Source organism: Gymnodraco acuticeps, unplaced genomic scaffold (genome assembly GCF_902827175.1).
Source record: "Gymnodraco acuticeps unplaced genomic scaffold, fGymAcu1.1, whole genome shotgun sequence".
Taxonomy (NCBI): domain Eukaryota; kingdom Metazoa; phylum Chordata; class Actinopteri; order Perciformes; family Bathydraconidae; genus Gymnodraco; species Gymnodraco acuticeps.
In genome coordinates this window covers 244734-269150 of record NW_022989979.1, presented here as the reverse complement: position 1 = coordinate 269150, position 24417 = coordinate 244734, and the positions used below count along the sequence as shown (strand labels likewise).

At 41.9% G+C, this 24417-nt stretch overlaps 3 protein-coding genes across 6 annotated transcripts; 1 reads left to right on the top strand and 2 right to left on the bottom strand.

Annotated features, from left to right (window-relative positions):
- Positions 1-51: 51 nt before the first annotated feature.
- On the bottom strand, positions 52-12976 carry uba6 (ubiquitin like modifier activating enzyme 6). 4 transcript variants are annotated; one of them, XM_034211700.1, is made up of 32 exons: positions 12894-12976; positions 12302-12343; positions 11763-11857; positions 11612-11640; positions 11379-11473; positions 9471-9582; positions 9116-9196; positions 8895-9017; positions 8572-8695; positions 8175-8278; positions 8026-8088; positions 7610-7686; positions 7392-7458; positions 7116-7259; positions 6790-6936; positions 6620-6700; positions 6429-6506; positions 5474-5655; positions 5263-5368; positions 4755-4844; positions 4583-4663; positions 4340-4468; positions 4177-4228; positions 4027-4090; positions 3868-3937; positions 3720-3791; positions 3510-3633; positions 2816-3009; positions 2375-2502; positions 2081-2168; positions 1847-1941; positions 52-1630 (listed from the first exon to the last, which is right to left on the bottom strand). In XM_034211700.1, exons 2-32 carry the CDS (start codon positions 12340-12342, stop codon positions 1489-1491), a joined length of 3078 nt encoding a protein of 1025 aa, XP_034067591.1. In that variant the 5' UTR covers position 12343; positions 12894-12976; the 3' UTR covers positions 52-1488. The 4 variants fall into 4 exon arrangements, with proteins under 4 accessions (XP_034067591.1, XP_034067590.1, XP_034067588.1 ...); XM_034211699.1 differs by having other exon boundaries at positions 12302-12392; positions 12894-12940; XM_034211697.1 differs by lacking the exon at positions 12894-12976 and adding an exon at positions 12510-12887 and having other exon boundaries at positions 12302-12392.
- A 1076-nt stretch (positions 12977-14052) lies between these two features.
- grhprb (glyoxylate reductase/hydroxypyruvate reductase b) lies at positions 14053-16959 on the top strand. Its single transcript, XM_034211735.1, has 9 exons — positions 14053-14296; positions 14668-14801; positions 14877-14949; positions 15269-15385; positions 15489-15577; positions 15669-15773; positions 16030-16165; positions 16397-16527; positions 16663-16959. The coding sequence occupies exons 1-9, from the start codon at positions 14124-14126 to the stop codon at positions 16782-16784; spliced, it is 1080 nt and encodes a 359-aa protein (XP_034067626.1). The 5' UTR covers positions 14053-14123; the 3' UTR covers positions 16785-16959.
- Positions 16960-17005: 46 nt separating this feature from the next.
- Positions 17006-24302, bottom strand: LOC117543434 (zinc finger and BTB domain-containing protein 5). Its single transcript, XM_034211734.1, has 4 exons — positions 23815-24302; positions 22807-23020; positions 21748-22620; positions 17006-20491 (listed from the first exon to the last, which is right to left on the bottom strand). Exons 2-4 carry the CDS (start codon positions 23014-23016, stop codon positions 19382-19384), a joined length of 2193 nt encoding a protein of 730 aa, XP_034067625.1. The 5' UTR covers positions 23017-23020; positions 23815-24302; the 3' UTR covers positions 17006-19381.
- Positions 24303-24417: the final 115 nt, after the last annotated feature.

The window sequence follows — 24417 nt, the reverse complement described above, 5'->3', positions numbered from 1 at the left end:
AAGTAATAGTTGTATATCTGTTACTTATGTAAAACAAAGACACAGAGCAGCTTTAGTCTTGTGGACATCAAGAAATCTTATATTTTATTGGACCATTGGTTGAGTTGTCTGTCACAGGAACACACATCATTGTCACATGTTGACATTGTTTACACTTATGACATTCACTACACAAGAAATGTTGTCGATATGATATTTCCTGTGCAAAGTGAATTGCTGAACCTCTGGTTATGGGGAGAAAAATAAACGTGGCCAAATAATCATTTTGTGTCTTGGGACCGTAATTCTATTACATAATAGAAGTACGATTCACTTTTTATACCCCTTTATTGACTTTTGTCCATTGTTGATTCACAATTACCACGACTCCACGGAGCTCATCAACACAGGCTCAGTTTGACACACAAGTGACAAGAATTAGTAACAAGTAAATAAATACATGTCATGGACACACATCAATAAACAAATGCAGTTGTTTATCAAATAATGAATTAACAGCACAGATTTGAACAAACATGTTTCTTTCAACAAAAAATGTGTTTTAAAACAGGAGTGTAATCCTGGATGTTGAACAGATGTTTTGTGTCAGTCAAAACTTGTTTTATTTCTGTGTGTGACAGCCATTGAACTCATGCCGTTTATCTAATGAAGAACATACTGTTTCAATCAAATTGCTGCTTTTCTGAATAGTTGGCACTTGTCAATAGCACAGTGACACATCCCTAAGAATTGATGTGCATCATGTGATAAAGCATGGTAAGATGCTGCCTGTGTGTTGCTCTGTAATGTTTTAGGTAATGCCCGTCCCCTGTGATATGAGGCAGTCAAGGTGATCATAAAAGAGAACAACCATCTGCAGACACAATGATAATCAGTATCTTTGGTGGTTTCACTGTTCTGACCTTTTGCACCTGGTAATTGTACATACATTATGATTTCCAGCCAATGAGAGGACAGAGGAAGAAGACGTGATGCCTACCAACTACAAATCCACATCCCTGCCCCTACAGTCCTATCACCACCCGCTTTAGGGACTTGCAGACTATAAACAGAAATTAGACAAATAGGGAGTATGCAAGTTTCTGTAAACATAGTTTTTAGTCAGACTCACTGCCACAAACAGAAACAAATGTTATGAATCAATTAAGGCATCCACACAGGCAGAGCTGTGCATTTCACCAGAGTAGAAAACAGAACAGAGAAAATATGTACACAGGTACAGTTAAGTGCTACTCAAGCAGCCTTGTGTGGGCAAGAACAAATCTGGCTCCAGGACTGGCACTGTCTTGCTCCATTACGTACAGGGGGCTGGTGTTGGGCCAGGGGCTTTGCCCGTGTCAGAGAACATCCTGAGGGAAAGCTCTTGGCCATGGCCCAGGTTATTTAGGGTACAAGAATTTACATGAAATAAGGGAAGTAAGGACACAAGAGGTTTGAAGACGACATCCAGGAAGGTGTCAGGGTGTCAAGACGACATCCAGGAAGGTGTCAGGGTGTCTCTCCATTGCGGCTTAAGAAGTACCTGACGGGGGGGCCGGGGAGGTCATCGTCTCCGTCCGCCTCTGGAGCGAAGGACACGGTGAGGTCAACGTAGCGGCGGTCCACTGACGGCTTGATCAGCTTCTGCATTCTGAACAGAGGGAGAGGCAGGGTTAAGTGCATCTGTTGATTGGTTTTAAATGATGATGAGTCTTTGTCCAGGAAACCTGCATCGATACAGATACACAAGCTAAAGTCCACAAAGAGCATCTTCTGAAGCCATACAGAAAGAAAGACTACATGACTTTGTCCAACAGACAGACTTCCTGTAGTTTTCAGAAGTTCTGTTTTTCACGGAAACACTTACGTAAATTTGAGTCTCTTTGAGTGTCCAGGCATCACAGGCACATATAGCATCTTCACACCATGTACGACCATAGTGGGCTCCATTCCATACTTTTCCTGAAATGAAACATCAAAATCCTTGAAAAACACAACGCAGCAGTAAGAGACTTCAGGGGAAATACGATGATGTGGTAACTGCATCTGAAGTACTAATAATAAACAAGTAGGATTAGTTAACAAGTGAATGGTGTCTCACCCTGACTGCATTCATGAACTCAGAGAGAGTGAAGTCCTCATGGCCAAAGATGGTCCAACAGTCCCAAATGGAGAAGTAAATGTTGTCCCTGGGAGAGAAGGCATGCAGCTGTCATTACACTATAACTTATAATGATGACATTTGGGGCAATTTAGCTGAGATTTCAATGAATAATAGTCGTGTGGGGAGAAAGACATCTTCAGTGTATGGTCAAAACACACATGCCATCATGCTAGGACAAAACGTTTAAGGATTTATCACTTTTAAGCAGTTTGGGACAGTGAGAGACTTTACCTGATGAGTGTCTGTTTCAGTGGGGCAGGCTCAGTGAGCACCATCACAGGGATAGCCAGGTTAAAGAAACAGTTTTTGAAGGACTCAAAATCATAGCCTCCAACCACCTTGATCAACTCGAGGGCCACCTGAATAAATCAAAAATAATAAAAAGGCAAATATATTGATATAATATTGAAAAATGTATTTGGTTTCAACAATGAAACCACACTCATCAGCATTTATTTACTGTCTATCCATCCATCTCCAACAGGCACAAGGTAGTCAGGACATATATACATATTATATATGTATATCCATATGTAACCTATATATCCTAGAAATAAGTGTCACATTTGTTTTGTTTTCTTATTTCACAAATTACATTTTTTTTTATATAAGTGTTTTAAAACAATGACAGCAACTTAAACCATCACTATGGCAACATTTAAAACATCTCACCAGTCCAGCCACAGCAGCTGTTGCTGTGGCGATAGCAGGGATGATCTTGCCAGCGATGCGTTTGGTCTTGAGTCTGTCCGCGGGCTCGATGGCGTACATCCTGGCTCTCAGAGCAGATGCTGAGGTGACAAAGTCCACATGGCCGTTGCGGTCATCGTCCTTTTCAAACAGCAGTGGACTCACCTGTAGCCTCTCTGGAAGCACAGACAGTATCAGCTGTTAGAGGTGGGGTTACAGCGATTGTAATATAGGCATGCAAACGTAAAGGTCACCTATAATGCAAAATCCACTTTTTCATGGCTTTTATACATAAGCATGAAAAAACCCTCTCTTTTTGTCCTGATCCATTTACAAAAAATCCTGTCTGAAAAAGAGCTGATCAGATTTTGGCCATTTTATGATGTCATAACGTTTTTTTGGCTTGTGTAACCGTTAGCCAACAACCAACCAAGGTAACACCCCCCCACCTTATCACCTGAATCTCCTCCTAGAGCACCATTGTGTGTTTTTTAACCAAATACCTCACAGAGTATAATAGGGGACCTTTAATAGAATTGGAAAATAGAGAGCCTGGCTCCTAACTATTCACAACGATGTATAGGATATTACTTAATACCACTCCAAGATACACATTAAAAATGTATCTCAACATCAGTGTCCATTGACAAATATTGGTATTTATTTAATTGTGAACCTGCTGTGACGTTGTCCGTAGCGATGGCCTGCTCCAGCTGTGCGATGGCCTCCCTCTCCTCCTCACTGCTTAGAGGCATCTTCATGGAATCAGGCTTCTTCGCCGACTCATCCGTCTCTATGCACTGGAAGGGACAGAAAACAAAAACACTAGATTAGGATATTTTATGCTCAGACAGAATCAAAAAAACGTATAAATGGAGAAGCGTACTTTCTGTGAAGGCATGTACTCGGGAATCTTTACTCCTGAGAGAATCCTGGTCACCGCCTCTTCAGAGATATCCTAAAAAAATAATGAAAAGTTTAGTCAGTGTGTGTGTGTGTTTGAGTGAGTAAATGTGTGAGTGTATGCGACCTACCACTTCTGAGTAAGGGATGTTATAAATCCCTGCGAAGAGCCGGGCAGTGCTGACAATGAAGGTGAAGTGCCTAAGGGGGACGGGGGAGGTTTGGGAAAGCTTAGATAGGAAACATCCAATAAAGGAACGGCTTAACCTGTAACATTAGAGCATACTCACAAAGAGTCTTTCAAGTCAAAATCAAAAGGTGCTGGAGGTCTTTTTGGAGACTGCCAAAACAGACCTAGGATAAAAAAAATTGTACTATTTTGATGCAGATAAAATTATTTTGGTAAATTGAATAATACACAATTGTTTGAGAAAACGTACTTCCATCTTTTAACCTCGTGTCCAGCGGGAAAGAGTGCAACAGTTGTAGGGCCTGCATGAGAACAAAATGAGTAGCATGTAATCACATGCAGATGATATTGTGTAGCTTCCAACATATATACATAAAGCAAATCAAATGAATTTTAAGGAGGATACTCGTTACCTTTCTCTTGAAATACTTTTCAAACTTCAGTCGGGCATTAACGACGCACTGGTCCCACTGGCTGGGCCGTTTGCTCAGCAGTTTAACGACCTGGAAGGCCCCCTCCAGACTTTCTCCCACCTGCATCTTCTACACAAATAAACACACAAACACAATCTTTTCAAACCAACTATTACATCGCAAGATCAACACTAATGTTTCTTATAATAAGTCGGAGAAACACTGATGACATAACAGTCTTACCTGTAGCACCGCGTCAGCCGAGGAGTGGGTCTGCCAAAATGAGTTGTACATGGAGGGCTTGTGGACAAACAAGTTCTCAAACTAGACAAGAGCAAGGGAGACATTTTAAAAATTAGGACAGCACAGTTATAAAAATGATAATCAGCACTTGTTGGGTTTTAAGCAGACTGACCTTGTCTCTGGCCCACTGAATAGTGTGCTCTATGACAGAAGGGAAAGACTTGAGAGTGCAGAATGGGATCTCCTCTTCTGGGGGGTCCCTCTGGGGAGCAAAGGAAAACATACATTTAGGAACATTGTAAAGACTTCACCCACATTTATAGGTTTTCATTTTTATAACTCAAAACATATTTTGCTACGTTTACTCTGAGCATCCACACTACTCTGATATTTTCAAACCCCTAAAACAGAGACTTTTGAAAATGCTGCTGACATTTTTTGTTTAAAAACTCCCGGATTATGCTTTAGTCGAGCAGGGCAGAAACCAATAGTTGTAACGATTTCACAAATATCAGGGTACGTTAATGGTCATGTAATATGCGTTTTCAGGTGTGATGGTATGGACAGAGATTATTCTGAAACTACGATTTGCGTCTATGAATCATTTCTGATAATGGAGTGAGTGAAAACCCAAATATTAGTAGGTAGTCAATAGCATACACACTCTCATACACACTCACATGGCTGTTGTAGGACTCTGTCAAATTTGGCACGATGATTTCAGTGTGTCCTTTAGTTCCCATGGTGCCAGAATCCAGGAGAGGTTTCTGATTGGTTAAACAGCGGCTGAAAACACAATCAATGCACAAAGCACAATATCAGTTGTTGGCCCAAATAGTAACTGAATGATTTAACGAGCATTAATTGTGTCATCTAAATATCTGCGCCCACCTGTCTACATATCTCCGAGCCTCCACGTTGTCCAGCGCCGTGACCACCAGGTTCAGACGGGAGTAGAAGACGTCGTTGTAGATGCTCTCAGTAGCAGGACACACCTTGTGGAGATGAGCGTCCACCTGCAGCTCCGGGTTGATCTCTTGAGTGGCTTCTGCTGCCGTGGTACTCTTCGGTTTCTGAGACACAGGGAGACAAGTTAATGTCTGTTTGGCAGAGGTGGGAAAAGTAATCAGATATTGTACTTGAGTAAAAGTAGAAGTACCAGAGTGTAGGAATACTCTGTTACAAGTTAAAGTCCTGCATTCAAAATGTTGCTTAAGTAAAAGTACAAAAGTATTGGTCTCTGAATAAACCTAAAGTACTAAAAGTAAAAGTACTCATTATGCAGATTGGTCCATTTCAGAATAATATATATGATATGTTTTGATTATAATTACTGATCCATTAATGTGTTTATTAAAGCTGGTAAAGGTGCTGTTAGTTTAAATGACTTTGTATGCTGCAGGGTAGCTTGTGATTGTATTCCAAGTGTAATTAAAGTCTTATTTAAATGTTGATCATATTTCCCATTATTAATCCAAATCTTCAAAGTAACTAAAAGGCATTACATAAATGCAGTGGAGTACAAGTACACAATTTGCCTCTGAATTGTAGTGGAGTAGAAGTAAAAGTAGCATAACATTGAAATACTCAAGTCAAAATTGTACTTAAGTACAGTACTTGAGTAAATCTACTTAGTTACTTTCCACCACTGCTATTTGGTGCATGTGGTTGATTCGGATCGAGTTTCTCCTTCACTCTGACTGTAATTCGATAACTTTAGTATAATTATCTTCCTGTGATTCAATATTTTTTTCGATTTTTCTACAGAATACAGCTGCATAGCAGTAGAGACACAATTTCACATATTGCAAAGGTGAGGTGAGTAAATATTGAAATAGACGTTTACCTGTATATGATGTGGTCTGAAGAGAAACTGCCGATTGAGGTTGGACTTTTCTATAAGGTCTGGGTCTGTGATGAACACCTGAGAATTGACAGATAGAGTAAGAAGTCTTGCTAATTACATAAAGCTAAAATATTAAAATTCATAACAAATACATTCACACAGAGTAGAGGAAATGCAGAAAGAACACCCACCTCCCCTGAGCTGTTGGCCAATCCCACCCCAAGCAGGGCGAAATTTTTCAGCATTTCACAGCCAATGGCACCGCAGCCCACCTGGAAGAGACCACAGTGTAGTGTTAGGACATAAACCTTCAAATAAGTCAACATAAAAAGAGATGTTGCATGCACTGCAGAATCCTTACCATGAAGACCCTGAGCTTGTGCAGCTCTACACACATCGATTCACCGATGCAAGCTCGTAGTCCATCATACCGATCGCCCCTTGGTAAAAACTCCTCAGCAGAAACAGACTGAAGTGGCCTGACAACCTCGATGGCATCGAGATAAAACTTAAGAGAAATAGAAAGACATGATATTCACACACAAAAAAAAATTGTGGGAAAATGTTGTAAAACCCTAAAACTAATGGTTTCATATGCTGTGTTGCAATGGTAGATGGAGCTAATGAATGCATTAGCCCCATTTCACTTCTGTAAAGGTGTCCTACAGTTTAAATGCGGTAACCTACCCACTGCTGCAGGGGTGCAAACTTCCCTGTGATGGCCTTAAGAACTTCTTGGCTGGCTAGACCTCCCACAGCTGCTGCTAACGGAGGAAGAGTTCCCCTCGCTGTTCTCGACAGACAGCGTACCAACTCAGTATTCACAGGAGCCTGGAACCAAAGAGAAAGAGGGGGGAAAGAGAAAGAGATGCATGCATTGGGTTGTCAAAGAGGGTTTATGTGCATCTCTGCAGGTTCAATCAAATCAAAGCATGACGGACTGAAAAAAGAAAAAACACTCACTTTGCACCTGAGAGTTTCATTCACTTCCTCGGTTAGCTTCAGTAAAACCTCAGCATCCTGTAAACACCTGATGGCATAAAGAGAAAAACTGCTCACAACGGGGTCACATTTCAACTTCACACACTGAAATCCGGACTCGTGATATCCTCAGGGACGGTTGGAGTACAAAGCAGAAGATACCGTGTCAACAGTGAAAAGCAGGGACATATTTTCTTTACCCAGTGTTGGGAAGTCTACTGTGCTGCTCCTGAAAGACGTCCAGAGCACACATGGCTGCATGGATCTGTAGTGGGGCCTGATGGGTAGATGTAAAAAGACTGAGGAAACAGCTTGGCTAAACAAAAAATAAATAAACAGGGTTTGGTATCACGTATCAAGGTAAACATTTAGATATCTGTCATCACAGAAACATTAACTGCAACAGCCAGAAAAACACAATTTAATAATGCATACGGACAAAAAAATGCTAAATAAGGACACACATGCTCTTTGGTTGGAGGTTGTGATGGCTCTATTTTTCTGAACGCTCACTGATAAGTAGCTCAAATCAAATTCAAGCTAAGCCTGCTCTGTAGGTAATGTTGCAGTCAATGATGATCTTGCTGTGTGATGATGAACAGCTTCAAGCGCTCACCTCTGGTTTACTGAAGTCTGGAGTCATGACCTGAGGATCACACAACTGCTTCTCCATCGTCTCCTGAAACAACAAAGTGGACAAATGAAGGTCACATACACAAAAAGTGTTGATTTAGAAATGTACATGTTTTTTTGTTGACAACTTACAAATCTGAACGTCTTGGGGGCTTTCACCATAACAAAGAAACCCCCATGTGCATATGACTGCAGTTGGGATGTGTCCCCTATTGAAAAACTGTGAGGGGAAAGGACTAATACCACACACACATTCAAACAACACACAAACAAGGAGAGACAAACAAAAGACAGAAATAGTTAGGTAAATGTATTATTTTGTACCTTCAAACTAAAATGATTTAACAGAATCTGCACTAGCAATAGTTCAAGAGTACGTTATGAAGAGCAGCGCATTTGTTTTCACCTTGTCCATTAAAAATATAAACTCAAACCATATTCTAAATATGTTGATCTGTGGTGATAACCATCTTTCAGTTAAAACAAATCTAATATATTGAACTTAATATTGTCAATGTAGAATGAATACCTGAAACTGGCCTTGCGGTGCCGTTGAGTTCCACCATGCCGTGGACCTCTCTGAACACAACACTCTGGCCTGTCTGTATGCCGTGGGGTTGGTTGTCCATACAGGTCACCACCCCAGGATTATCCTGAAGGTTCCAAAATAAAAAGGAGATCAAATGTTATTTTGAGCAGGCACCGTCATTTTGGGCTCATATTTCAAAAGATAATTCATGGAACTGCATCTTCATGTTACGCAAACATCTGTCTCTTCGAACACACAAAGATGGAGCTCATTATCATATTTAATGATACAAAATAAAATAAAGAAGAAGATGGATAGAGTACCTGCGTTATACTATGGATGAAAATCTCCTTGGGCTCCTCTCCTGTGGGATCTGACACCTCAAACTCGTCTCCAAAATCACAAAACACCCGCACACAGATGCCGTATGCATCACAGCCGATGAACTGGGAAAAATACGGGAAAAAGGTTCATATGTGTGTGTAAGACATGGTTTAGCTAAAACTCTGAACTATGGATAACCACTATATGGCTGTAGACTTACTCTGATAGGGGGTTGGTGTGAGTGGCAAAACTCATTGACTCTCTTCTGTAGACTCAATCTGGCTTCGCTGAGAATAACACACTGAAAGAGGAGGCAGAGCAGAACAAAAGGGTTATTTGCAAACTAAAAAATAAATGGCAATGAAAATGTTTTTAGGTGGTTTAGTCAATCGACACAAACATAATTGCCCTGTTGTTTTCTTAATGATCATTAACCAAGATGTCCTGCTGTTCTTCATTTTGTATCATATTAAACTAAATATATTTTGGACTAACTAAGCAAGAGGTTATATTTGGACATTTGAGACCTTTTTAAAAAGAAAACACACTAAAGATTTTCGAAACAAATATCTTACCTGATACTTTCCAAGGAAGCTGAGATCCGTGTTGTCGTCCAAAGCAGAGGAAGATGTGTCGACATGGACATAAGGGTTCAACTCTGCAACCCGAGGGCACACTGCCTCCACCCTGTGGTAGAGAAGTAAAAGAGGTTACATATAGAATAGGAATAGATAGAGGAGTTATCATATGGATGTGGATCCCAGGAAAAGTATGTACAGTGCCTCCGGAAAGTATTCATACCCCTTCACTTTGTTCACATTTTGTTATGTTACAGCCATATTTTAAAATGGATTAAATTCAATTGTTTTCTCAACATTCTAGACACAATACCCCATAATGACAAAGTGAAAAAAGTTTTTAAATAATTTTTGCAAATTAATTAAAAAAAAACAAAACTCAAATATCACAAACATAAGTATTCACACCCTTTACTCAATACGTTGTTGAAACACCTTTGGCAGCAATTACAGCCACAAGTCTTCTTGAGTATGATGCTACACGCTTGGCACACCTATCTTTGGGTAGTTTCTCCCGTTCTTCTTTGCAGATCGTCTCAAGCTCCATCAGGTTCTCTCCAGAGATATTCAATCCGGTTCAAATCCGGCTCTGGCTGGGCCACTCAAGGACATTCACAGACTTGTCCTGAAACCACTCCTTTGTTATCGTGGCTGTGTGCTTAGGGTCGTTGTCCTGTTGAAAGGTGAACCTTCGCCCCAGTCTGAGGTCCAGAGCGCTCTGGAGCAGGTTTTCATCAAGGATCTCTCTGTGCATTACTGCATTCATCTTTCCCTTGATCCTGACTGGTCTCCCAGTTCCTGCCGCTGAAAAACATCCTCACACCAGGATGCTGCCACCACCATGCTTCACTGTAGGGATGGTATTGGCCAGGTCTGGTTTCCTCCAGACATGATGCTTGGCATTCAGGCCAAAGAGATCCATTTTGGTTTCATCAGACCAGACAATTTGTTTTTCTCATGGTCTGAGAGTACTCTAGGTGCTCCATGGGGGCTTTCATGTGCCTTTTACCTACTCTCTGTCAGAGAGACCATCAGGTTCTTGGTCACCTCTCTGACTAAGGCCCTTCTCCCCCGATGTTCAGTTTGGTTTGGGCGGCCAGCTTTAGGAAGAGAGACCAAATGATGGAGACCACTGTGCTCGTTGGGACCTTCAATGCTGCAGACATTTTTCTGTACCCTGCCCCAGAACTGTGTCTTGATACAATCCTGTCTCTGAGGTCTACAGACAATTCGTTGGACCTCATGACTTGGTTTGTGCTCTGATGTGCACTGTCAACTGTGGGACCTCCTATAGACAGGTGTGTTCCTTTCCAAGTCATGTCAAATCTATTTAATTTACCACAGGCGGACTCCAATCAAGTTATAGAAACATTTCAAGGATGATCAGTGGAAACGGGATGCACTTGAGCTCAATTTTCAGTGTCATAGCAAAGGGTGTGAATACTTATGTACATGTGATATTTCATTTGATTATTTTTAACACGTTTGCAAAAAAGTCTTTAAAAACGTTTTCACTTTGTCATTATGGGGTATTGGCGTGTGGTGCAGTGGATTGTGAGTTGGTATTCGGATCAGGAGGTCACAGGTTCAAACCCCACTGCAGTCAGCATGTCGTTGTGTCCCTGGGCAAGACACTTCACCCCAAATTGCTCCTGTGGGGATTGCCCACAGTATTGAGTATGTAAGTCGCTTTGGATAAAAGCGTCTAACAAGTGACATGTAATGTAATGTGTCTAGAATGTTGAGAAAACAAATGAATTTAATCAATTTTGAAATATGGCTGTAACATAACAAAATGTGGAAAAAGTGAAGGGGTATGAATACTTTCCAGAGGCACCGTATATGCTATATGCGATTGTGAGTAAAGTGAGAGGTTAAGATTAAGAATCCAGCGTTGTGTAGTACCTTCTTCTCTGGCTCAAAACATCCTCTTTGCGGATAAAGAAGTTGGAGCCCAGATCCACGGTTTCACACTGCTTTGTGTCATGAAGGGTGACTGCCTGTGCACAAAATAAATCAAAAAGATAATGCCAGAAGAAAAAAATAAAATGTCTTAAGATGCTACATATTGAAAAAACGATATAGTGTTGCTAGTGTTGCAGTATTGGACAACCATAATGGTGAACGAGATCGCATACCTTCACACCAGCCAGGACAATATTCTTTGCTGTGAAACCAAAAGGGAAGTTGCTTAGTGTCAAACCGCAATTGGCGATGTAGGTAATGTGAATACTTTGGCATTGAATATCTTTACAGTGCTGTTGTGCAATATGTTATCATTTAGCATACCTATCTCAATCCCCAGTCCACCCATTCCACTGAGAAAGACGGAGGACTGGGCCATCTGGTGCATAGCACTGTCCCCCAGCACATAGCGCTGGCGGCTGGACGGAGAGAAGGAAGGAAGAGGAAGTGTGAGGACAAGTGATAAGAGAGACCAAGAGGAGCAATTCAAAATAGCCCTTTTCTAACTTTAAAATGCTTTTTAGGAACATTCTCACTTGCTGATCATTGAATTGATTGATGATTGCATTGTTTTATATGTAACCTGTGTTGTGTTTAAATACATGATACAATGTATTCCTAAATATTTCTCTACAGTAGAGGTATAACAAGTATTATCATTAAGTGCAAGTCATTTATTTTCCAATGGAAATTCATGAGAGGTACCAGGTAGCCTATATTATGCATCGTTTAAGGGAACCTGACCTTGGTTGAAACAAAACTGAAAACGTATGGCATAAAGCATGCCAGATATTCCTTGTCTTGAAAAATCTGTATCTGACGTGTAAGGGGTTTAGTAAGGGAAATCATGTAAATAGACTTACCTGTAAAGAGAGTCGTCAATCTCCATCGAGTCTGCAGCCATACTGGGAGGGGAAGAGGGGGGAATTCAACTGTCTGAGATAAAAACTCCACCTTATACAAATATAAAAGTACAAACCGTGATTATTAAAGATATAAAACGTTTTGGTGGTTATCGTTTTTAATCTAAAACCAACGCCCTGTTGTGGGTTAGCAAACTGGCTACATTACCCTCAATGTGGCTGTCAGCAATGTGGTTGACCTGACAACTGTCAAAAGGTTAAGTGTCTGTCTTGATCCAATAAAGTGAGGTATGCTAGCAATCACATACCACAACAGTAAGCTACCGTAATACAAACGCTGGCTGATGTGTGAAGCTGCTGAGTAGAGCTCAGTGTTAGCAGCTACAGCTAGCTAGCTCTGAGTGCCACTGCTGCCTGGAGCCGGTGGCGAAAACACTTATCTTAAACTCGTTAAAAGTGATGACACATACGTTAGGCTACGAATAAATCTGCAGGGTAGACAGCTATGTTAAGTGTTTCTATTCTACACATTTATATTAAAAATGCGTTTTGAATATCGTCACAAATTACACCAATTGTTAGACGTAGCTACCTGTCAGTATGCGCGACAAGCTAGGGCGAATGAATGGTTGTGACTGGTTAAAAAACTTGGAGTGGTTCCGGGTTACCGTAATCACATGACCAAGGCCATCCAATAGGTTCACAGTGTTTTTCAGGACTTCATTTGTTATTGAAATATCCCCTATTTTGGAAGGGTAAGCACCATAAAAACCACCTAAATGTCAATTTAAAATACTTTTCTATATAAGTATTTTATAAATATACCATTTATGACATATTAAATATGGATTTTTGCATTTTCAAAACTCAATAAATCAGCAAGTCAACACTGGATTTTCATAATAATGTGACATTTTGTCAACGTTCCACATTTTTGCCCATTTTTTTCTTCTTAAAACGATTGTTGTTACTAAACTTTATCTTCCGTACAAAATTGTGTATTGTATGTATTGTATGATATTACTACATGACAATTAAAACTGTTTGAAAATACATCAGCAGGAAAACTACTTTCACATGTTCGATCATAGCTCCAAACAATATTACCCAGTTGTTAACCTGTCTCTCTTTTTTATGATGATACAGACAAATACCTATCTTATTTGGACAATATTATATTGTATATTATTCACAAAACTCCTTGGTCAGCAATCAAACCATTATTTATTTGTAATGTATTCATTCATACATGTATTTATGTATTTGAATGAAAGTCAGCTCCAATTGAAAAGTAAAGACAAAATGCAAAACATATTTCAGCCAGAGACAGAACTAAAATAACAGCGTTTGGTCCTCTACTGTTCAAAGAAACAAAGGTCAGCAGCAGAGTGAACCATTTACATCCTACTGTCTCCCATTCTGGGGGTTGATTTCAAGAAACAACTCTATGCTCTTCGGGATCTACTGTCTTTGTAAATGTGTGTGTTTTGTCTGCTAAATGTGTGTGTGTGGTGAGTGAGATCAAGAGGAACATTTTTATTTATAAATCTGTGTTTTAAATTCTGTTATGCCTGAAGTGAAATGACCTATTTACACTTAAACCAGACTCAGCTCAAAAATTGATTTTGTGTTTGGTTTGTGACAGACAGTATTCTTCAACTTCAGAATTTAGAGACACACTCCCTCTTATCATATTGGTTGAATACACAGACAGGAACCTCCCCTTGAACTAGAGCCAAATGATACACACAACAGGCTCTGCTCTCCAAAGCACCACTGTCATCTCTCAGACACCTGCCCACAGATTCACTCTCATCTTGCAATGTGGTGCAGTCGTATGGCACTGCGTCGGCTCCAGCAGGTTGCTGTTACTCCTTTGAATATGGCGGGAGGTCTAACAAGCAAGGTGCAGAGGGAGATGTCAACCCTGCCACGGGTGTATATCACTCGACAGATCCCCCCCGAGGGCCTGAAGATCCTCCGTGAATCTGGACAGTGAGTACTGGTGACCTGTTAACCACTTTAAATCAATGTTTTTATTATAGAATATTGTATATGACAAAGTAATTGTGTATTGTAGCTGATTTGACTGTGATACTTGCTAATGCTCTGCTTTGCAAAGTTCATCATTTACTTTGAGTAAACAGGACTGCTAATGTTTGACCTAAGGTTAGTCAGATAAGACTGGTAGCCTGAAGGGTATTCCCCTGCAGCAGAGTTAAAGAAATGTGCCTCTATCATTTACAGTATATGTGATATAGCTTGAGAACTGTAACTGAAGCTTCAGCAACTAATTACTTTTTGCACCAACAACAAAAAAACATTCATTTGATTTGTATAATCAGTCATGGTTTCTGTTTTCCTAGGGTGCAGTTTGAGCTGTGGGACTCCGATGATGTCCCCGTGCCCAGGAAGGAGCTGCTGCAGAAGGTCAAAGGTGTCGATGGTCTGGTCTGCGTGCTGACGGAGAAGATCGATACAGAGTTGTTGGATGCTGCAGGTCTGAGGAAAGTCTGAACACAATTAGCATATTGACATGTGTTTATGTGTGTAAATGATTGGTGTGCTCTTGCAGGTCCAAACCTGAAGGTTCTCAGTACTATGTCAGTGGGGTTTGACCATCTCTCCTTGGAGGAGCTGAAAAAAAGGTAATTCTTCTCTTTCGTAAAAAATCTTGAGGCTGCATTTGACAATACTACTGGTCAGTGCAATTATTGGTGCATGTGTTTGGGAAGTAGTGAGCATAGGTCAGGATAAATAAGACCTGTGTAAAATTGCTAGATGTGTTTGAGTGTTTGTAAATTGATGTTCTGATATAGTAGATGGAGCCTACATTAAGTTTAATTCAATTTCTCAATTTCAAGGTTACACCAATGGAAAAAACACTTTCAAACTTGTGTCTGCCAACCCCTTGTGACATACGTGTATAACACTGTGTGTCGTTTGTGTGTTTTGCCCTTTCCCCAGAGGGATCCGTGTGGGTTACACCCCTGATGTTCTGACAGACTCAGTGGCTGAGCTGACGGTGGCTCTGCTGCTCACCACCTCCAGGAGGCTCATCGAGGCCACACATGAAGCCAAAACGTAATGTTGCATGCATACTCACACACCCCAAATGTATCCATGTATACATCAACAACACTTTTTCAAGGGTCAGAGGTCAAAGTCTCTCTCTCTCTTGTGTCAGTGGTGGCTGGGGCACATGGAGAACTCTGTGGCTGTGTGGACACGAGCTGGCCGGCAGCACTGTGGGTATCCTGGGTCTGGGGAGGATTGGTGAGCATGCAGTATATAAAACACCACACACAACATGCCCATCATTTTGTCATCGAACCTACATTTGCATAAATGCCGTTTGTGCTCTAAGGTGTGGCTATCGCCGAGCGTCTGGCGCCTTTCAAAGTAAAGAAATTCATCTACGCAGACGTGGCCCCGAGGCCTGAGCTGGCCAGTGTCATCAATGCAGAATATGGTAAGCAATATAGATTTGTGGATACTAAAATATCCTATGCCAGCATGTTATTTTGCTATAAACAATGCACAATAGAAACACTGTCAACAAGTTGGATTGTGAAGGCTTTAATAGCATTATATTATGCTGGCTAGTCTAAGAGACCTCTCACATGTTGATCTCAGAAATACTCATTATGCCTGTCTTTTGTAATTCATGAAATTAGACATTCAGGATTTTATTCTAATAACATCAATGGTACTTTCCCTGGGTCTAGTCTCTTTTGACGAGCTGGCCAAGCAGTCAGATTTCCTGTCTGTGTGCTGTGCTTTAACGCCGGAAACTAAGGAGATCTGCAACAAAGACCTCTTCTCCAAGATGAAAAACACCTCCATCTTTATCAACACAAGCAGGTACCCTTATCCTTCTTAAAACATATAGTAACCTAAGTAATATAACCTTATTTACATGACATTCATTATTTTTAAGGTTCATCTTGTGTTTCTCTCTGTTAGACTTTGAAAAAAGACTGTGCTAATGTAATGACCAAAATACTGGATCCTTTTTTCTTCTTAATCTGACCAAGAGTACAGTCTCTTTGCTTTCCCTGTCTTTCTATAAACGTGGTTTCTATGTTGTGTCAGAGGGGGTGTGGTGAACCAGGAAGACCTGTATGAGGCTCTGTCCACTGGGCAGATAGCAGGAGCGGGGTTAGATGTTACTGTTCCTGAGCCCCTGCCCACCAGCCACCCACTGTTCACCCTCAAAAACTGTGGTAAGTCTCTCAGAATTATTAGTGCTTTAACTGCCTTAAAATTGGTTGGTTTTCAAGTGACACTATTTTTGCCAACTTATCACCACCACAACATTCTGACTTTCGATCATTTGTTTTCTTTCTCTCCTCCCACAGTGATTCTCCCACATATTGCTAGTGCCTCCTATGCGACCCGTAACAACATGTCCGCCCTGGCAGCGAACAACCTCCTGCTGGGTCTGCGGGGCGAGCCAATGATCAAAGAACTCAAACTGTGATAGGAAACTAAGTCCGCTCAAGCTACTTGACCATCAGTTTAACTCATGTGCTTAATTATTATTTAGGACAAAGGAAAAACTATAAGTTTGTGATTGTATGCTTCTTTATTTGTTTCTGTTTAAATATTCAGTCAACTGAACATGTAATGTTATATTAAAGACTATCTTACTCCTTTGTGCTGTCAGCTTGTACTTGTAAAAATGTCAACTGCAACAAAACGGAATTTCATTGTTTTTTTATTCAGTCTATACAACAACTGAACTGTACATTCTTCATAGCGTTCAACAGTAAAGAGACACATTTAATCCTCTCATGGTTACATTGAGAAAAACACACAGAAATACATCAGATTTGGCATATCAACAAAAGCCCAGCTTTTCAAGCTAGAGGGCATAAGGCAGTGACGTTCATTAACAATGTAGGCCTTTTATGTATTTTAACATTTTAATACAGTAGTCCCTTTTACTGTTTATGCAGCAGCTAAAGAAGACAGCACCACAATAACCCTTAACTGGCAACTGCGTGGAAGTCATTTTGGTGGCCTACATCTTTCCTTCACCCCTTACGACTCACAGCACATCCCTCCTTACAGAATGCAGGAGTGAACACAGATAAAAAGACAAGAGATTTAACCTTCAGGGATTCTTTTAAATTCTGTTTCCAAGCTACAAGGACTTTGTTTCATGTCAACATTTACAGGGTGAATGGTCAGCTTGCGTTTACAGTGTGAAACATCATTTAAGGCAATTCATCTCTGAAGTGAAATGTCAAGGTGATCTCATGAATGTCAAATAGAATTGTCCTTTTGTACGGGCTAACAGTGTATTGACTCTACAGTAAGATAAGATGCTGACTAGCAAATGTAAGCAATGACAGGGTAGGCGACACACATACGTCACCTACACTCTACACATACAGCAAGCAAAACAAGTCTAAAAAAAGGCCAATGGATTTTATAATTTATGAGATGCACGTTTAGATTACTTTCAGCATCGATGTACTCTTTTTCAATCTCACGCTAAACCATCATTTATTAAGTTGACATTAAAATACAGCTACATACAAAAAACAGCTATACCTCCCGAAATTAACTTGAAACAATGAACAGAGGACCATTTAAAGTTAGTTTCTGAACTTTGCATTTCATATCCTAATGGTAGTATAAAGAGGAACACGCCCATTAGGGCTGGTAGAGTCGGACAGTCTCCATACAGCTCCGTTTTCACATAAATACACATTCAAGTTAACATATTAGTTTTAAGAAAATAATGAATTGTCCAAGTGCTTTTGTACAGATGCAACATTAGATGTAAAAAGACACATGTACAGAGCACGTATATAGTACAGTAGCAAACTTAAACACAATATTGAAATCTTCAGACATTTCTTGTCTCCCCTCAAGAGGAAAATGATGAAACCCATACAAAGTGCAATATTTACATTTCTAAAGCCCTTTCAACACGAGCTGAACCTCAGCAAACCGTTAACAGTTTTCATCAGACGGCTCTGCCTCTCAGCACTACTTCATTACCCTTTTTATAAACACAAATACTGCAAACACAAAACAACAGCGTCCATGGAACCTGGTCTGATGTGAGGACGGTCAGTAAACTTACCACAGCCAGAACTTTTGTGGTCATTCCCAGTCAGTGAATGCCAGATTTTAAACCATTTAAAATGTCGACAAAAGTGCAACTCCTGCACATCATAACACAAAATAAGGTGCAAAGACCAGTAAGGGCGGATTTGCTTACTGCCTCAAATGCCAAGATGGTGAGTGGACATTTCACTTCCTCATTGTTCCTCAAAAAGAAAAAATGCAATTGGTTTAACAGAGCAATTCAATTATTTCCATTCTGCCAAAACTCAGACTTATGTGGACGCTGACGTATTCTCAACTTTAACTGAGCTCAGCCAGACTTATGATGATTGAGATTCAAAGGCGCTTGGACTGAAAGGCCACTACAGAGGTCAAACCGTTGACACTACATGGTGGTTGAGTATGCACAAACATCATTTCTCAGCTATTGATAAACTGTTCTTTTGGGTTTCTACCGTCCTGATCGATAATGTCAATCACATCAAATTTCCTCTCTTCATTAAATAAAACTATCTTGTTTAACAACAAAGTAGATTCAATGTTTTCGGTCAGTTAACGAAAAACTTTGGTTTGACCGTTCTTAGCGTGTCTACTAACATGGCAGTGCAACATGGTGAACTCAGTCAAAGAGACCGGCTCCAAATGTAGATACGATTCTTAGTTCAGGGGATAATACACTAATCAAAACATAAATATAAATGTCATGGGCTGCATGTACTGACACTCCTCATGAAACACTGATGATTACAGGGGAGTCAATTCCTCATCTATGTTTTCTATGAGGCAATCACGGTGATAAATGTTGCCCCTTTGCATCTCCCTCTTATCTTTCTACAGTCTATACGTGTTTACAAGAACTTGAACGTAATGTGGGTTTCTCCTTTCTTGCGGTCAGAAAAATCTCAACATTATGGAGTCTTAAAAGTTGGCCAATTATAGATTCCAAATGTATTTAATCCTATCGCCTGGCTCCGATTGAATGCAGCGTCCTCAGTCCTACAGCAGGCCATTGGACATGTTACTGTTCTGCCAGCGCAGACAGGTGGTCTTGCAGTGCTTGTATAGATGGGAGGACTGGCTGAAGCGCTTCCCACACTTGAGACATGCGTAGGGTTTCTCTCCTGTGTGCACACGGATGTGTTTCTTGCAGTCTGTCAGGGTGAGGAAGGTTTTGCAGCAGATCTTACAGGCGTATTTCCGCGCTCCCTCGACCACCAAGACGTTATGCTCCGACAGAGCCTTCTTGCACTTGGACAGGACGTCTGCTGAAGCTCGGGTCAGCTGAGGGAGGAGGGTGGCGGGTCTGCCATTATTCATCTCATATCCCCCGCCCTCATTTAAAAGCAGAGGACTTGCCAGGCTGGAGGAGGAAGAGGCAGCATCCTGGAGAACACCACCTTCTTCTCCTCCCATGCTGCTCGACATTTTCGGAGCGATGCGTCTGTAACCTGGATAATTAAGCGCAGTGGTACAAGCCCCCCCCGCTCCTCGGGACGGTGGCCCCAGGGAGTGAAGCCCAAGACTAGAGCGCTGGAAGTCCAGGCCAAACGGATCCACCCCTCCACGCCCCCCACCGGCACTTCCTCTGGGGTTCCCTAACCCATCATGCAGGGGACGGAGGAACAGAGAATCTGCTTGGAGGTTGTCTCCAAAACCGTTGCGACTTTCGCCCCCGAGTGGACCGCCCATCAGAAGGGAGGAAGAGGCGGAGCTAGATGGCCCAGCTGCATCCTGTCTGAGCAGGAAGTGATGTGCTACTGAATCGCCAGTAGTTGTGTTGGGGAGGTCATCCTCTCTAGAAACCAACCCCGACCCGACACTTCCAAAAACGTTAGGGCTGAGGAAGCTCGAAATACTAAAACCAGTTTTTCCACCCAGTCCACTACTACACCCAAAATCTCCTCCCACTCCGCTGCCCCCTCCCATTCTGCTCTTCAGGAGCAGAGAGTCGGAGCTGGTGAGGGGTTCAGAGATGAAGCTGCGGTCGCTGCTCTCTGGGCTCAGCTCCGCCTTCTCCTCCTGGCCGCCGGGCTCAGCCTGGGACGGCACGTCGCTCGTTTCATCAGTCGGCTCGGGCGAACTTAGCGGTTCCTGTTTAACCACCACCTGTGTGAAGCAAAAGAAGAGTTTCCTCACAGGCCAAAGTAGAGTGACATATTTTAGACAGCAGCCGAACTAGAGTAGCATGATTTCTTTATACATATGTAAAACGTCTGTTCGAGTGATTTAAGAAAGCTTTTCACATTCACCGTTGACTAAATATTTAACTAAATTGAAAGGAGTCTCTGTGTAAGTTTGTCCTTTGATTTTCCTTGAGAACCAGTCATCTAATCTACTTGACACTGCTGTATTAATATGATAGTATAGCTGCAGAAACTTTATTATATTCCAACTTGTTTTGGGTTCCCCTTTAAGACCAATGACACTCTCTGTTGATTTCAAATAGCATAACATCGAGATATGCAATGTCAAATTCTTCTTTTTACTCTTGTAGTATGCATCCTTATCTGCAACTCACTTCTTTACGGCATCAGCACTACATCCCTCAACAGACTCCAACGGGTACAAAATGCAGCTGCACGTCTCCTCACGCATACCAAATCATGGCATCACATCACCCCAGTCCTCAAAGACCTCCACTGGCTTCCTGTCTCCCATCGCATCAACTACAACATTCTGGTCCTCACCTACAAAGCACTCCACCATCTGGCCCCCCCTTATCTCACAAAACTTCTCACTCCTTATCAACGGTCCCTCAGATCCACCGCAGCCGGACTCCTATCCATTCCCACATCCACACTCTGCAGCTTTGGGGACAGAGCCTTCTCAGTGGCAGCTCCTAGGCTCTGGAATTCCCTCCCCCAAGATCTCCGTGACTCTGAGTCCCTCAGTCTTTCAGTCCCGCCTCAAAACACATATTTTCAACTCTGTCTACCCATAAAGCCCCCCCCCCTCTCAATCAACTTCCTCTTGGCTGCCTTTTTTGTTTTGTTTATTTTACTATATTTATTTGTTTGCCTGTCCTTGTTTGTCTACCCTCCCTCATACTGTAAAGCGTCTTTGAGTTGTGAAAAGCACTATATAAATAAAATGTATTATTATTATTATTATTATTATATATAGAAATGTATATATTTTATCTCAAAAATATGCTCCACTTTTTATTTATGTCTTGAAAATGGCACTGTTGAGGAACCTGCGATCTAACTTTTTCATCCATTGGATAATTACACCGTAGTTGTGTATATGTTGCTTTGTGTATCAACAAACAAGATTTAGGATATAAATATAATGTTGTTGCATTAGGCCTAATAAGAATAACTTACTTTGTCACAACAACTGCAAATCAAGTCAACACTGACCTTCTGTTCCCGTTCTTCCTCGGTCCCTGATTTGATCTTCACCCCTGCTCTGTTGACCTGGTGCTCCTGCTCTTCCATGTCCTCCTCCTTCCTCACCCCTCCCTGCATTTTCCCCAAGTCCTCCCCCTCACAATGTCCACTGTCCGACTGGCTGGGCATTTGTGGATCATCTTGGGACACCCCTACTAGCCCGGTCATTGCCCCATCCAATTTGGATTCATCCCCCATCTTGTGGGAGTCCGGGGAGAGAAGCCCTCCTTCTTCTCGCTCTGCGTTCATCCCTTCTTCTCCTAACATCCCCAGGTTAGGCCCAGAGGGACGCTGCCTCTGCCTGGGCCTCTCCTCTGACAGGCCCAGGGCCATGGGGGGCTTGCGTTTGTGGAAGCGTCGGATTGGGAAGGAGGCCCTCTGTTCGCCCACTCTATTGCCAACTCCATTTCCAACTCCATTTCCAACTCCATTTCCAACTCCATTTCCAACTCCATTTCCAACTCTGTCCTCCTCCATCCCACCCAAAGCAGAGCTTACTAAGCTCAGCCCAAGCTGCTGCAGGAGGAAAGAGCGCTGCAACTTTGACGTGGCAGTGTTTGCGAGGTTAGCATTAGCTGCTAAATCTGCTACCTGCTGCTGCTGCTGCTGCTGCTGCCTGTGCCTCTGCTGCTCCTGCTGAGGGTGGTGATGGGCGGTTCTGTCGGGTGTGGGGGACATGGGAAGGGTACGTGTGGTCAGGTAGTGTTTGCAGGCCTTTACTACATTGTTGAGGTGCAGATGTGAGGCTGCAAGCAGGATATCCATGACGTTACTCTCCCCCAACATCAGCGTTGAGGTGTACATCATGTCCACCAGAGCAGCGAAAGCTTCAGCTGTCACCACCTGCAAGTATACAGGAAGTTATTTCAAAACAGTGGCAGAAACCGAGTTTGGAGTCGGACTATCCTTGTTTTTATCATTTGAAGCTCATCAATTCCCATTATGGATTAGAATAACCCTCCATTCTCAAGAGTACAAACATAAATGTAATGAATGCCTTCTTTAACACAATGTCATTAAGATTCTCACCTCGCTGTCCAGCTGGATCATGTTCATGCTTGCATCTCCCTCTGCCACTGTAAACAGGGCTCTGAAGTGGGTGCTGCAGGCTGCCAGCACAGAGCGGTGGGCCTTAAAGTGTCTGCTGCCCACCACGATGACACAGTCGCACAGCTGACCGTGGACACGCTGATAGTTGAGCTGCTGGAAGATCTGATCAAAGTGACCTGGGAAATCCATGGCCCTAAAGACAGAGGCAGGTGAGGTTGAATATAGAGGAACGGGGAGAGGCAAATCATGATTTGCAACATTCGTCGATCAACATAACAATAACAGCAGTTTATCGAAATTACTTAAATCTTTAGTCGACAAAAGAAATGTAAAAACAATTGCTGCTAAATCCTCAAATGTGTAGTTAAGTGATCACACTTTTTTTTTTTTTTTTATCTGAGCTTTTTCGTCTCCTTATTCTCAGTTATTTTAGGACCTAATGATCTCTGATTATTCGGGTTACTATCCACACAATGAACTGATAATGAAAATGGGTTGTAGCTTTAGGGAGTGTTTATGATATAGTGGCCTGGTGTCTACAGGATGGAGGGAAGTAAAGTTGGGGCCAGATTTTGCCAGCTGTATTTGAGGAAGTGATGATAAAGTGTTTAGCAAAAAAAAACAGAAGTCGTTATTCGTTGGTCTTTACAGATATAGAGGGCCTATATCTATTCTAATAATGAAGGTAATTAACGTGCACTGAGGGCAATGTTTAACAGTGAACAGTTAAACATCCTTGCAGTTAAGCAAAATGCTGTAAAATAACTTGTACTCTTGCTAGTGTTGATGTTTACGGGTGCTTATGGTGTGAGGTTAAAGTGATAAACACAATGACAACACAGCAGCTAACTTTACAGAGCATAGCTTCGGAGTGTAAATAGTAGTGTAATTAGCTTACGTTGGTCAAAGTTACTAGCTACACTAGCATATCATTAGCTATTGTTATGACGGCGAGCTAAGACAGACATGGAAGTTAACTAACATTACCTTGAATTTCCCGAAGCGTAGGAACCGTTAACAAGAAGCCGAAACAAGAGGCCCGGGCGAGGAAACACACAAGGCTAAAGTTAGCTGGCAGCTGACCAGCAAATTGCCTGCTAGCTACAACAGAAGCAGTAGCATACGGTCACCAGGCTGGACCGCTTGTCTGTATCGAAGCAGCTTTTTCTCCATCAAACACCGTTAGCTGGGAGGCATTTCTGGTGCTACATCCCACCTCCCCTGCGGGGTCACAGTTTCCTCGCTTTGAATGGTTTAGCGGAGGCGAAAGCACCCAGTGGTGTGCGCTCTCTCTCTCTGACCGTGGGTCTGGTGCAGCTGGACCTGGCTGTCAGTGTCATCCACCGAGCGAAAGTCAGGTAATGAGACACATAGTGAATGTCAATCACTATCAGGGTCCCACATGCTTGTTATATTTTTTAATAATGTAATGCACTCAGACTGATTTTTCTAACCAGACTCACAGGGTGGCGCTGTACTGCCTATGACCTCGCCGAGGTGAAGAGCTGCCATAATATGTTTTGCCACAAGATGTCGCTGTTGCAATGTCGCAGCCTGCGTGTCCAAAGATCATATATGTGTCAAGATGGT